General features: G+C 36.9%; 1 protein-coding gene across 5 annotated transcripts in view; it reads left to right on the forward strand.

The window, feature by feature from the left end:
- The window catches only part of DLG1 (discs large MAGUK scaffold protein 1), a 235,722-nt gene that overhangs the window by 143,998 nt on the left and 76,047 nt on the right, over positions 1-15,677 (forward strand). For all 5 annotated transcript variants that reach the window (XM_075556240.1, XM_075556241.1, XM_075556243.1 and 2 more), the window contains 2 exons: positions 3,112-3,229; positions 6,760-6,916. In XM_075556240.1, the coding sequence (XP_075412355.1) occupies positions 3,112-3,229; positions 6,760-6,916 (275 nt within the window). The remainder of the gene's footprint in view (positions 1-3,111; positions 3,230-6,759; positions 6,917-15,677) is intronic.

Here is a 15,677-nt window from a genome sequence, read left to right on the forward strand (position 1 = left end):
GTGGGTTTTCGAGGCTATAAACTCTTCACGAGAATAGAAAGCCTCATATTTCTCCCACAAAGATATCATAGGTGGATAATATTGTTGCTGAATTTTGAAATGCTTTGTAGCTTTATCATACTTAAAGCCTCAAGGAAGTTAAATAATGCTTTAAATATGAAACTTTGTGTTTTCATTAATTATTCAAATTGTTCAAATCAGTTGTGTCTTTGGAGCAACTACTGAAATATGTCGTTTAGATGAGTGTTAGGGAGGCCTGTTGGTGTGGTGGGTTACATGTTGGGCTGCTAATCACAAGGTTATCAATTCAAAATAAGCAGCTACTACTGTCCAGGAGAAAAGAGGTAGGATCTCAGAAACCCTGTGAGGCAGTTCTGTCCTGTCTGATAGGATCTATATGAGACAGAATTGACTTGATGGCAGTGAATTTGTTTGTTTGTTTTTAACCTGGGTATTTGAAAAGCATAGTTAGAAATCACTTAAATATTTGGCCTTCAACACTGGAGGCACAGTGCAGGAATTGTGCCCAATCTGACCACACTAGGGTGAAATGCTAAGGGTGTGCAACAGGGAAGCAAGGGGAGCAAAGCAATGAAGTCACTCGGGAATACTAAAAACAGACTTGGGGGCCAAGGCATGGCACCCCATCAGTCTGGGCTGGAAAACACTACTAAAGGTCAACAAGCAGACCTTGAACTATTTATAGGCTTTTCCTTTTTTTTAAAGTCAGGTTTTTGTTTTGTTTGTTTTCTTTTGTTGTTTGGTTTTGCTCTGTCTTGTTTTTGTTCTTATTATTGTCTCTGCATGTCAATGTAGATAAGATAGGTGGGATAAACAATCTGGAGGAGAAAAGAGACCAATGGCTGGGGACTGGGGGAGGACACAGGAGAGGGGGAGTTGGGGCAAAGGAAGTGGGTGTTAACAAACCCAGGGACAAGGGAGCAACAAGTGATCTAAAATAGATAGTAAGGAGGGCATAGGATGCCTGGTAGGGCTTGATCAAACGCAATGTAACCGAAAGGAATAACTGAAACCAGAATGAAGGCCAAACTTGATAGTGGGACAAGAGGAAAAGTAAAAGGAAATCGAGGAAAGAACTAGGAGGCAAAGGACATTTATAGAGGTCTAAATAGAGGCATGTACATATGTAAATATATAGATAATGATAGAGAAATAGAGGCATGTACATACATTTATATATTAAGTATTAAGGTCGCAGACAGACATTGGGCCTCTGTTCAATTGCTCCCTCAGCGCAAGAACACTTTCTTCTAATAACCTGCCGTTCTAATAACCTGACTCTCCAACATGGTCGCTGAAGACAAAGTGAATGCATAAGCAAATGTAATAAAGGAAGCTGATGATGCCCAGCTATCAAAAGATGTAGCATCTGGGGTTTTAAAGGCTTGAAGATAAATAAGCGGCCATCTAGCTGAGAAGCAACAAAATCCACATGGAAGAAGCACACCAGCCTATGTGCTCATGAGGTGTTGATGGGGTCAGGTAGCAGGCATCAAAGTCCCAGAACAAAAAAAATCATATCAATGTGAATGAGGGGGAGTGCAGAGTGGAGACCCAAAGCCCATCTGTAAACAATAGGATATCCCCTTACAGAAGGGTCACAAGGAAGAGACGAGCCAGTCAGGGTGCAGTATAACACCGATGAAACACAACTTTCTTCTAGTTCTTTAATGCTTCCCCTTCACACCACACCCCAACTATCGACCCCAATTCTATCTTAACAATCTGGCTAGGCCAGAGAATGTACATGGGTACAGATAAGAGCTGGAAACAGGAAATCCAGGACAGATAAACCCCTTAGGACCAGTAATGAGATTAGCAATACCAGGAGGGGAAAGGGGGGAGGTGGTAGGAGAAAGTAGGCACCTATCACAATGATCTACATATAACTCCCTCCCAGGGGGGCGGACAACAGAAACCTGGGTGAAGGGAGACATTGGTCAGTGTACGACATGAAAAAAATATATATAAATTATCACTGGTTCATGAGGGAGCGAAGGTAGAGGAGGGAGGGAGGGAGGGGGGACAAGTGAATCAATACCAGAGGCTCAAGTAGGAAGAAAATGTTTTGAAAATGATGGCAACATATGTACAAATGTGCTTGACACAATGGGTGGATGTATGGATTGTGATAAGAGCCCCCAATAAAATTATTCTTTTAATTGTCCTTTTCATGTCTCTAACTTTCGCTGGAATGATAACCTAGTCGTAATATTTGTACTGTTTATTTATTAGTGAAGTTAACTATTGTAGGATTTTGTTTATGTTTTTAAACTTTTCATTATGTTGTGTATTTACTAGAAAGAATAGATATAAATTTGTTTGACAAATCAGAGCTGGTTATCAAGGTTGAGGTTTAATATTGCAGCACTATTTTTAAGCTGCTGGCTTTTATTCATAAATTTTGAGTATACTTTTTTTTAAATGTGAATTATGTGAAGGTTACAATCAAATAATCAGTTTTACATTTCAACTTGTCTGACCTCTGAATGCCTTGCCTAAGGACTGCGTATACTTTTTAAAATGGTAGTTTATAAAATTGTACTGACTGTATGACTCCGTAGCAGTGAGGTTGGTGTTTTGTTTTATTTTATTTTGGTGGTGCAAGTGGATTGTAACCTAATTAAAAGTTGAGAGTTCAAATGCACCCAATGACTCAGCAGCAGTGTTTGGGGCGGGGGGGTTAGGGTTTGTTTTTGTTTTGTTTTAGTCTATAAAACATTAAGTTATTTTAGTCTCATCAGAAATGTTTAGTAAGAAAAATTACTATATTATTAATATTTTGTATAAGAATCTCATGACAATTCCTGGATTCCACTGTGTAAATAACTTATAAATATAAAACTTATTTTAGTGCTATTTTTTCTAAAGAAATCAAATGGGGTAATATTGCTTTAATGATTTGAATGTATTAGACTTGTTTCTTGGGCAGTAAGCTTGTTTTAGTTTTGACCTGATGAAAAAAATCATCTCTACTAATAAATCATGTAAATGATTTACTATAGATTATACATTGACTTCACAATTAACAGATATGATGGTGAACAGCTTGTTTCACTTTAAGTATTTTTAACTTTCTTTGTTTTAAAGCTTCTCAGCCTGTTGATAACCATGTTAGCCCATCTTCATATTTGAGCCAAACACCAACATCACCATCCAGATACTCTCCGGTTTCAAAATCAATGCTTGGAGATGATGAAATCACAAGGTAAGAAACTACACATTCATCTTTCTTACATAAAGTTAACTCTATTAGTTGTTCTAATTGACCGTGTAAGGAAGCCACAAATTTCTTAGTAAAACTTTTTTTTGATAAATGACGACTTTAAACCTTGATTTACCCCACCCCACCCCACCTCATTGAGAAGGCTGTAGTGTGTAAACTTGAAGGGGCTTTTAAAAGTTTGTGGGAAATCCTCATTTTTCAGTTGCATTTTCATGAACTTTCTGAAGTCTCTTTGTATTTCACATAACAAATATGTTACTGCTCCTCTTTTGATACGTCTTTTTTTTGGTTGATAGGTAAATTGTCCTTAGAAACTAGATTAATTTTAAAACTTTATTAGTAATATAGTTAATAGGCACATTTAAAACTAACATTTTATATATTCCTTATCTATTAAAATATTCTATAAACTATTGTAGCAATTGTTTGGTTAATTCTCAATTCAACAGGGGTATTTTCTTTATTTTGTGTATACTTTTGATATCCTGATAACTAAAACTTTAGTTACAGCACTGAATTTTACATTAACTCTCTTTTTGTCCCAAATAAATCTAGTAAGTGTATAAAAATACCTGAAAGGGTGTTTTAAAGCTTTTTAAAACTATTATTCAGTATAGTAATATTACATTTATAGTAATTGTCAGCTAGTTCAACCCTTCAAACCTACCAGCCTCTCCATGTGAGAAAGATAGGAGTTTTTACTCTGGTAAAGAGTTACAGTCTCAGAAGCTCATGATGGCAGTGAATTTGTTTTTTTATTATTGTTATTCTTACTTGGGAAACTTACTATTCTCCCTGTCTGACTCCAGACTCTTGAAAGGCAGAATATTTGTCTTTATCCTCTTCAAGAGTGAATGATGTTAGGAACGTAGTGAATGATGTTAGGAACTTGGTAATTGTGTTGGAATGAGAATGAAAATTACTGTACTACAAAGGGGGTAGTGTTCTTGATCTATCTGCAGTATGACTGTTAGGTTATTTGTCTTTAGGTGGTGCTCTTAGACCTTTTCTTTTTGTTGTAGAAATAAAGAGAAAAACTCTATGGATTTGTTCTCTCCTCTCTTTTCATGACTTGCCAGTTAAAATACATGGTTTCCTTTTCTGCCTGTTGTCTGTCACACAAAAACTTTTACTATGTGTTTAACTTTTCTGTGGAGCAGTATTTGACTTAACTAGAATATATCCCCTAATTTGCTGTCTTTCTTAGCATATCATAGTTTAATTTCCCCTTAGTCAACTTTGTTGCTTCTTGTTATCATTTCACCTGCACATATTCTGAAATCATTGTGACACATCTTTTAAATTAATAGAACTTTGACATGTAAGAAGAGGTTATCTTAAATATGATTTTAAATGCCTAATTTTTCCAGAAAAAAATTGGTTATTTGATTTTGCGGAACTCTATTTAAGGTTGTAATGTATAAAGTCCTGTCATTTTCTTGTGTATTATTTTCTGATGGTTATTTTCTTAAGTATAATATACTTAGATATTTGTGTAAATACATACACATATACTCCTGCTTCTTTTATATTGACTAATCTTAATCCTTGACATTTTGCACGTCCCACAATAATGAGCTATCTATTTAGGCTAACTTAAAGCCCCACATGTTTTTTTTTAATTTATTTTTTTAACAATTTATTGGGGCTCATACAATTCTTATCACAGTTCATACATATACACACATCAATTGTATAAAGCACATCTGTACAGTCTTTGCCCTAATCATTTTTTTCTCCTCTTTTCTTTTTTTACATTTTATTAGGGACTCATACAACTCTTATCACCATCCATACATATACATACATCAATTGTATAAAGCACATCCATACATTCCCTGCCCCAATCATTCTCAAGGCATCTGCTCTCCACTTAAGCCCCTCGCATCAGGTCCTCTTTTTTTTTCCCCCTCCCTCCCCGCTCCCCCATCCCTCATGTGCCCTTGGTAAATTATACATCGTTATTTTGTCATATCTTGCCCTATCCGGAGTCTCCCTTCCCCCCTTCTCTGCCGTCCCTCTCCCAGGGAGGAGGTCACATGTGGATCCTTGTAATCAGTTCCCCCTTTCCAACCCACTCACCCTACACTCTCCCAGCATCGTCCCTCACACCCTTGGTCCTGAAGGTATCATCCACCCTGGATTCCCTGTACCTCCAGCCCTCATATGTACCAGTGTACAGCCTCTGTCCTATCCAGGCCTGCAAGGTAGAATTCGGATCATGGTAGTTGGGGGGAGGAAGTATCCAGGATCTGGGGGAAAGCTGTGTTCTTCATCGGTACTACCTCGCACCCTAATTAACCCATCTCCTCTCCTAAACCCCTCTATGAGGGGATCTCTATTGGCCGACACTTGGGCCTTGGGTCTCCACTCTGCACTTCCCCCTTCATTTAATATGGTATATATATACACATACACACACACACACTTATATCGTTGTTTTTTTTTTGCACGATGCCTTATACCTGGTCCCTTGGCACCTCGTGATCGCACTGGCCGGTGCGCTTCTTCCATGTGAAAGCCCCACATGTTTTAAGTGAAAGACTGCCTTGATTCTTCCATTATCTCTCACCCCATTCTTGGAAGCAAAAATAAACTTTTTAAAGAAAAAAAAAAGGCTTCCCATCAGTTCTTATATCCATTAAACCTCCAGGCATGATCCTATGCCTCCCATACTCAGGGCCTTCCTATATCCTAGCCCGTCCTGCAGGCTGGGGTCTGCCCCACCATCTTAGCAGAGCTGTGGCTTGGCTTTAGCCTTTCCTCTGTATGCATTTAGTGCTTACCTGTATCTTTAATTGGATATTAGAATTTTTAAATAATGGAAGTTTTCCATGAACTTTTTGACGACGTCCCCTTTTATTTTCCTAAGTAGGCATTTTATTATTTTAATTTTCACATTCTAGTTTTCCTTTTATTTTGATTTCTTGTTCTTTAATTTATGGGTTTTTTTTCTTGTTATTTCCATGTCTGATTTTTAGGTTTACAAAGAATCTCTCTCCAGCTTTAAAAATGTTGGTGATATAAAGGATAGGGTTATCCCTTTATCAACCTTGAACAGTTGATCTTCCTCTGATGCACTCTAGACCTGTTCTAGTTTTCAGCATTATCTATATTTTGCTTTGTTTTTGTTCGTTCATATTAGGGTGTGTCTCAGAAGTGTCATGTCATTGGAAGATTACCTTTTTGAAGTTGTGGTATCTGTTTTTTGGTATATGAAACCCAGGATTGATGAGCGAGCCCATAGGGACACTGAGTAGAATAAGGCTTTTAAGCGGGGGGGGGGCGGGGGGGGGAATACAATGTCAAGGAGTCCAGGAAGGAAAAGAATTTGGAAACTGTGTAGCAATTATCCAATACTGCTTGACATGATTGAACTATGGAATGATATGTAACTCCCAATTAATAATGAATTTTTGAAAAATAAGAGTTATCAATAAAAATTATCACTGATACAGTACATCAAGTTCAATTAAAATGTAAGATTTTTAATATTTTTTTTTAACTTTTAGGGAACCAAGAAAAGTTGTTCTTCATCGTGGCTCAACAGGCCTTGGTTTCAACATTGTAGGAGGTGAAGATGGAGAAGGAATATTTATTTCCTTTATATTGGCTGGAGGACCTGCTGATCTCAGTGGAGAGCTCAGAAAGGGAGATCGCATTATATCGGTATGATGCACTAATCAAAACAGTAGTATTTTAAAACTTAATCATAATATCACAGAACTGTTTTTTGGTAGATTTTCTTTTAATGTTTGGCTTATTTATAAGAGATCTATTTTAATGTGCTCTACAGGAACATGCATTCTGTCTTGACTGCAAGGTTCTGTATACATCGATTAACTTATGCTTGTTACTTGTATACCTTACAACTTTTCTATGTTACCAACTTGATTTATCTAATACTAAGAGACATTTTTAAGCTGTCCAAATATAATGATAGGTTTAGCATTGAAATTATAATACCAGATATCCTTAAAATCGGCATTCCTTCCTGGTGATGTAAAATCATAATTGTGGTTTTTGGCTTGAATCTCTATCACTTGAAATTAATGTAGCTGTGTTAACTGTAGGAGCTCTGGTGGCACAGTGGTTAAGTGTTCAGCTGCTAATTGCAAGGTCAGCTGTTTGAAACCACCAGCCTCTCCATAGATGACATGGCAGTCTTAGAAATTGCAGCCTCAGAAAACTCTTGGGGGAAGATATACTCTATCCTTACAGGGTCACTGTAAGTCAGAATCAACTCAAAAGGGCTTTGTGGATATAGTCACTCCTCCATGACCCCCTTGATAGTTACCTCAAACATCTTTTTCCTTTTTTTTAATTTCCATTGTGCATGTATGTGGTTATTACCTGTACAATTTTAGACACAATGTTACTAATATTTCTATTACTCTCCCCAAGAGTACAATACAAAGATCTTGGGAAACCTTGATTCTATCACACTGCTTCCAATATTTATTTTATTTTTATGCCATAAAATTTAGTCACATAAAAATTTTTCTCTCTGATAATTAAGCCACATAGTCTACAGTGTCTTTATTGACACTGTTTTGTATCTCACTTCTTACTTGGTGTTTCTTAGTGGGTAACAGAATTTTGAATCAGCACGTTATTGTTTAAGACTATTGTTATTTAGTATTTCTAGCTCCTATGCACCACAGACTAGTAGAATTTTCCTTAGGTCTCTCAAATATCCAAATTATCCTTAATGAGAGCCTTGCAAGATTTCTTTGTGGTATACTCCAGTGGCACTAAGATATGCCTCTTGTTATCATTTTATTATTCTGATTGAGGTTCAGTATGATCCTAAATCAGAGGAGTTACGTGTTTTCTTCATTCTAGAAATTTCTTAGTTATTGATTTGTCAAATTTTTCTGTTCCCTTGTTATATTAATTCTGGCCTATGAAAGGACTTTGTACATTCTTTCCTCCATGTCTTTTCATATTTATTAGCTCTGTCTCCTTGCACTGTATTTCTTCAGATCTGCTTATTGTTCGTAGATTTTTGCATCTCTATCCAATCAGCTCCTAAGCCAAAACTAAGATTTTCATTTCAATGTACCATGTTTGGTTCTTCTTTTTTTTTTGTCTGCTTTGGTATTTTCAGTGGAGGTTTGATTACTTTGTTTTCAGATGTTTCTTTTAGATCTTTAACAGGTTTATTTTTTTCTATGAAATACTTCTATTTTCTAAAATTTGTAGGTGTCTAATGCATGCTGTTTCATTATGACTCATGATGACTTTTCTCATATTCTAAATTTTGCATTACGAACTTATTTTCAGTAGTACTTAATTTTTGGACATACAGTGCTATCTGAATTTTGGGGTGGAGGGAGTAAAGGATGTTTCTACAGAAATGTTTTACATTGGATATAGTAAGCTCCCAACATCATAATTGTTATCACCATTTTTCCAATACGGGAAAACACTAAACTTTAAAGGTAAATTTATCCATAGTAACTAATAATAGCTAATAAATAGTAGAGTCAGGATTCCTCGTAGCCACTGTATTGTGCTACACTGCTTTTTTGTTTGTTTTTAATGAAAACAGGTAAGCTAATATTTTCTGAAACTTTAGTTTTGAGATCTAGAAACACTCCTTATATTCTGGATCAGCATTCTTACATGATATTGTTAACTCTTTGGAATCATTTCTTTTGAATCAAGGAGGCATTTCCAACTACAAATGTAAAATAAGGAAAACAAAATATTCCTAGTTGAATTAAATAAAGATATTATTTGTGTGTCTGGAAGTTAATATGAAAATAATATTAAAAATATAAATTGTATTTTTTACAAAATTTCCCGATTAGTCCTCATCATTTCATAATCCCCATACATACTTAGATACATCAACATGTTTCTTTCAACCTACTGCTTTGAGAATACACTTTACATATAGACTACATCCAGGGCGGAAAGATGGGCAACTGATTATTTACAAAATAAGTAATATGCATTTTCGTTTTAGTTTTTCTGGGACCACAGTGTTGCCCATTGGTGTTTGAATGAAAATAACTTCCGATTACTTGAGTCTTCAAATATGTAGCAAGATTTTTAGTGCTAGAATGTTATAAAAGGCAATTATTAATATGTAGAATAAGTAAATGAAAACTATATTTACATAATTACAGTTATAGCAACTAAAAGTTGAAAGTGCTACCCCAAAGTGTGACCTCTGGAACAGATTTTTTCAGGAGAAATGAAGCATAGTTACAGTGTTACAGATCAACAATCAAGAAACAAATCTAGATCGTTTAGAAAACACTAAATCTATCAGAAACACGCAGCAACAGAATTGGAGCAAGACTATTTTATAACCTGAGATACACAAATGACCCAGCCTTGCTTATTGAAAGCAAAGAGGACTTGAAGCACTTACTGATGAAAATCAAAGACTAGAACTTTCAGTCTGAATTACACCTCAACATTAAAAAAAAAACCAAAGAAAATCTCACAACCTAACCAGCAAGCAACATCGTAGTTAACAGATAAACAGATGTAAGTTATCAAGAATCATTTTACTTCGATCTGTAGTCAAAGCCCATGAAAACATTAGTCAAGAAGTCAAATGACATAGTGCATTGGGCAGATCTGCTTCAAAAGAACTTAGGCATGGTATTTTCAGTTGTCTGACATGCCACATGAAAGGTGAGTCATAAATAAGGAAGACCAGAGAAGAATTGATGTATTTAAATTATAGTGTTGGCAAAGAATGTACTATGGACTGCCAGAAGATTAAATAAATTTGTTCTTAGAAAGAGTACAGGTCCTTACAAAACAGGGTAACATGATTTTGTCTTGATATTTTGAACATGTTATCAAAAGAGATCAGTATCTGCAGAAAGGACATCATGCTTGATAAAGAAGAAGGTCAATTAAAAAGAAGATCCTCAACTAAATGTACTTGACACAGTAGCTGTAATAATGGGTTCACATATGCAAAAATTATAAGGATTTCACAGGACTTTGTTTTGTGCAAGGGGTCTCTGAATGAGAACCAACTTGATGGCACCTGGAAAAAATAACAAACATATCAAGGGACTAAGGACTCAGAGCAATTTGGTGACCTAACCTTCAGAAAGCTAACCCTTCATAGACCCAAAGACTGCTCTCAAGCTTGGTAGAGTGGTAGAAAGAAGAAGAGAAGTAAGCAAGGCACTCTGTACTTCAGACAACACTACAGTTTGCAGTACTGTGGTGGCTTGTGTGTGGCTGTGACGCTGGAAGCTGTGTCCCTGGTAGTTCAGATGCCAGCAGGGTCAGCCAGAGTGAAGGTTTTAGGAGAGCTTCCGAATATGAACAAACTGTGAAGAAGAAACAGGCAATCCACTTCTGATGAATTGGCCACCTTATGTTCAATATCCCAAAACCGTGAGATACTGAAAACCTCATGAAATAAAGCAGAATATTGTCTAGGATAGTGCCAGAAGATGAGCCCTTCGGGTCAGAAGACACTCAAAATATGACCAAGAAAGAGCTCCTTTCTCAAAAATAGAGTTGACTATAATGCTGTAGGAGTAAAGCCTTCAGGGCCTCCATTTGCTGATCGGGCATGACTCAAAATGAGAAGAAATAGCTGATCAGAACTTGAAATATATGAAGAATGAATCTAGGAAAGATGGAACTTACAATGAAACAGAATGCATAAAAATAGCATTCTAGGCATTAGTGAAATGAAGTAGATTGATTATGGCGACTTAAATCAGAAAATCATTTGGTTTGCAATGCTAGGTATGTATTCATCGTCAAAAAGGACATTTCAAGATATAGAAGTACAATGTAGTCTGTTATAGGATCCTATCTGACCTTATTCATGGAAATTTAATTAATACAAGTATTATTCACATTCATTCACCAAAGCTGGTGATGAAGACGTTGAAGAATTCTGCCAACTTCTTCAGTCTGAAATTGTTCAAATATAGGACTGAGATACATTGGTGAATATTATCAGTTGTAATACAAAAGTTGGAACAGTGGTTAGAGAATATGGAACTGGTGCTAGAAACAAAACTGGGGATCACATGATCGAATTTAGCAAGACCAACAACTTCTTCCTAAATACCTTTTGGCAGCCACACAAAAGGTAACATTGACTTCTCCAGTTAGAATACACCAGAAATCAAATTGGCTACCTTTGTGGGAAGAGTCAGTGGAGAAGCTCAGTAACAGCTAAAGCCAGGCAAGGAGCTGACTGGAAAAGACCATGCATTGTTCATATGTAAGTGTAGGTTGAAACTGAAGAAAATTAAGACAAGTTCATAAGAGCCAAAAATAACAACCTTGAGTCTAAGTAGTCTGAATGAATGTGCTCGGTTTTATTGCTCTACTTGATCACTCAGGATTCTAATATTCATTATGGCTACACAGAAAACTCACGGATAAAACTAAACAAGTTATAATGCCAATAAGAAATGCTCTGGGAACACAAACAGAACTGTTTCAACAAGTCGAAGAAGCCCTGGAAGCACGCACTCATTTATGCTGGAAAACTTGGAAGCCAGCTACGTGACTGAATGAAAGAGATCCATATTTGTACCCATTCCAAAGAAAAGTGACTAGCAGAATGCTCAGATTATAGAATAATATTAATATCGCATACAAGGAAGATATTGCTGAAGTTCATCTAGCCATGCTTGCAGCAGTATGTTGACAGGGAAGTGCCAGAGGTTCAGGCTCAGTTCAGAAGAGGGCGTGAAACAAAGGCTAGCATTGCTTACATCAGATGTATCTTGGCTGAAAGTAGAGACTAGCAGGAAGATGTTTATTCATGTCCTATTTACGCAAAGGCATTCAACAGTGTGAACCATGACAAACTATAGCTAGCCTTTGAAGAATAGGAATCCCAGAACATTCCATTGTACTCATGTGTAATCTATTGATTAGTGGGAAGGAAAGATAGGCATCAGGGTTGCATCCTCTCACCATACATATCAATCTGTATGTTGAGCAAACAATCAGAGAAGCCAGGTTATATGAAAAGGAATTTAGCATCAGGATCAGAAGAAGGATTATTAATGACCTTCAGTTCACAGATGACTCATTGCTGGCTGAAAATGAGAACCTGCAGCACGTGCTGCTGAAGATCAAGAACGCACCCTTCAGTGTGGAGTACAGCCCAATCAATGTAAAGGAAACCAAAATCCTCACAACTGGACCCATCGGAAATACAGGACATGGAGAAAAGATTGAAGTTGTCAAAAGATTTTGTCTTGCTTTTATCCACAGTTAATATTCAAGGCAGCGGCAGTCAAGAGTTCAAAGGACTCGCTGCATTAAGTAAATGTGCGGCACAAGGCCTCTTTAAAGTATTAAAACGCAAGGAGAATTAAAGTGCACCTAACCCAAGTCATGATATTTTCAATTGCCCCATATACATGTGAACACTGGACATTGAACAAGAAGACCAAAGAACACCCATGTATTTGAATTACAGTGCTGGTGGGGAATATTGAAAGTACCTTGGATTGCCAAAAGACCAAACAAATCTATGGTACTTTCAATATTCAACCAGAATGCCCTTTATAGGCAAGGATGATGAGACTGTCTCATGCACTTTGGACATGTCAGGAGATATTAGTCCCTGGAGAAAAAGGTATCGTGGTTGGTAAAGTAGGAGGGCAGCAAAAAGAGAGAAAGACTTTAACAAGATGGATTGACACAGTCGCTGCATTGATAGGCTCAACCATAGGAACAATTGTGAGGATGGCGCTGGACTGGGAAGTTGTTACATTCTGTTGTACATAGGGTCCCTGGATCAGACCAACTCGGTGGCACCTAACAGCAACAGCTGCTAATGGATGGGAGTGGGGCTGGGCAAAGGAGGTAAATCCCTTCAAGACATAGAGCCTCTGAAGTATAAGACCCAGAGTCTGGGGTGAAGAGAGCAAAATGATTTACCAGCATCGCTGAGAGCTGTTATCTGAGCTATAAAACATGTTCAGAGTTAAAGTCAGCTGGAAAACACAAACATCTTAGGACTCTCACCAGCGCAGCAGCTAAGTCCTACCCAGCAGTAAAATTTGGATCCTGCTCTCAAGATATTTGAAGCTCAGTGAACTGAAACTACATAAAATTACAACAAAATGCCTTTCATGTTGCAACAAAGTACAGTTCATGCTGACATAGCACCCCGTTAAAAAAACCTTTTAGAAGAAAAGTTAGGTTGATCCCTATTTGGGAGGAAAAGAAGCCCCCCCCCCCCAAAAAGGAAAATAAACAGTTAAAAGTTTATTTGTTAATTCTTTTAAGAGATTATTAACATGTTCTGAACCTTTAACTAAACTTATCAAAGGTCAAGTAGTGGATTAAATGCTGTATTGCTAACCACAAGATCAACAGTTCAAACCCACCAGCTGCTCCAAGGAAGAAAAATGAGGATTTCTGCTCCCATAAGCATACTCTGCCTCAGAAACCCGGAAAGACAGTTATAGTGTCCAAGTCAGGTATACCAAACAATAAGAACAAAAAGGAAACACAAGTAACCAGGTAATGAATGAAAAAGGGTGATCTGAAGGTTTCAGTGGTGAATTCTACCAAATGTTTAAAGAATAATTCACAAATTCAAAAAAAAAACAAAAACGAGGGACACCACATTTAAGTCCTCCTATAAAAACAGTACTATCGTGATACCAACCCAAAGAAAGATATCAGCATCAAATGTCCCAAAAATGGAATTAAGAACACAATTTCATTTATGATAATATTAAAAAGAATTAAGTAGTACTTGGGAATAAATTTAACCTAAAGATAATGACTCTTGTATGGAGAAACTGCCAGACATTAAAGGAATTATAAAAGACGAAACAATTGAAAACATGTCCTGTGCTCATCAAGAAGAGAACATAATCTCCTTAAAATGACAATATTCGCTAACTTGATCTGAATATTGAATTCAGATCTTAACAGAATTCTGGCTGCTGCCCTTCCCCCTCCCCCCCAAAAAAATTGCAAGCTGATCCTAAAACTCATTTGGAAATACAAGAAACCCAGAATTTGCAAAATAATCTTGGTGGGGGTGAGTTGGAAAACTTTCTTCCTAACTTGCAAATTTCAAATTTTAGTACTGAACTTCAAGTTTCCTGGTTAGTTGCTTGGCAAACTGGATAAGTAAGATGAAAGAACTTAACTCTGCCATGTGCCTTTAACCACACAGTGTGCCCTTGTCCTTCTTGAGCGACGACTTGACTCAAGTGCGGATTCTACAGGAGCACAATTAAGTGTCCCAGGGTTCACATTCTTCATGCTGCTCTCCTTGGCTTGCTAAGATCTGCACAGTGTAATGCCTTCCCATAGTCGGTTAAACAAAAGGAACTGTTTGGGGCCAACATCAACCTGATATCAGGAAGGATATAATACCTCCTATTTCATGAAATATTGTAACCTTTTCAGGAAACTACTCTGTAAAAAATCATTGCAGTATTATATGTTTACACACATGTGTTTACCCCCATGCACACACTGCTATCAAGTTGATTCCAACTTAGGTTATATTTTTTTATTAAAAGTTCATTTTATTGGGGGCCCTTATAGCTCTTATAACAATCCACACATCAATTATATCAAGCAGGGAATCCAGGACAGATAAACAGGATTAAAATAGCTCAGATGTTTTTTGTTAATAGTTCAGATTTTAAGGACTAACATTAAATTAAGTAAACTGTAATTAAATGAACAAAGGGACTTGGAGAGTGGGAGCACTTGGGGGGGAGGGAGCTCAAAGGACCCTTAGCTAGTCTAAAAGGCTAAGGAGACTTTTCTGAATAGATCTTCCTTGAGTAAAAGAGTCACCGACGTGACTAATCTCAGCAGGATAGACACCTACTTCTTCTAAAAACTTTTTTTTAATTGTTAAGTGAGCTGTAAAGAGTTTTAGATTGAATCTTGACAAAGTAGACTTTCATATGAAAATTGTGATTTTTGAATTATGATCATATTAAATTCATATGAAATTATGATCATATGAAAATTACCTTTTAAAAAATTCTCAGTGAAGGGCCCGAACATTTTTTAATCAATTAATTTAAAATAATTTTACTGGCGCCTCTTATAGCTCTTATCTCAATCCATATGTCAAGCACATTTGTACATTTCCTTCATTTTCTTTCTGCCTGGGTCCTTGGTATCAGCTCATTTTCCCCCTCCCCTCCCCTTCCTCTCTCATGAACCCTTGATAATTTATAAAACATCTTCATGTCCTTCAACGACCACTATCTCCCTTTACCCACTTTTCTGTTGTCCGTCCCCCAGGGAGAAAGTTATATGTAAATCATTGTGATCACTTCCCTCTTTCTCCCCCCACCTTCCCGTTACCCTCCTGGTATTGCAGCTCGCATTATTGGTCCTGAGGGGTTTATCTGTCCTGGATTCCCTGTGTTTCCAGTTGCTATCTGTACCAGTGTACATCCTCTGGTCTAGCCAGATTTGT

The sequence above is a fragment of the Tenrec ecaudatus genome, chromosome 8, assembly GCF_050624435.1.
Source record: "Tenrec ecaudatus isolate mTenEca1 chromosome 8, mTenEca1.hap1, whole genome shotgun sequence".
Lineage (NCBI taxonomy): Eukaryota > Metazoa > Chordata > Mammalia > Afrosoricida > Tenrecidae > Tenrec > Tenrec ecaudatus.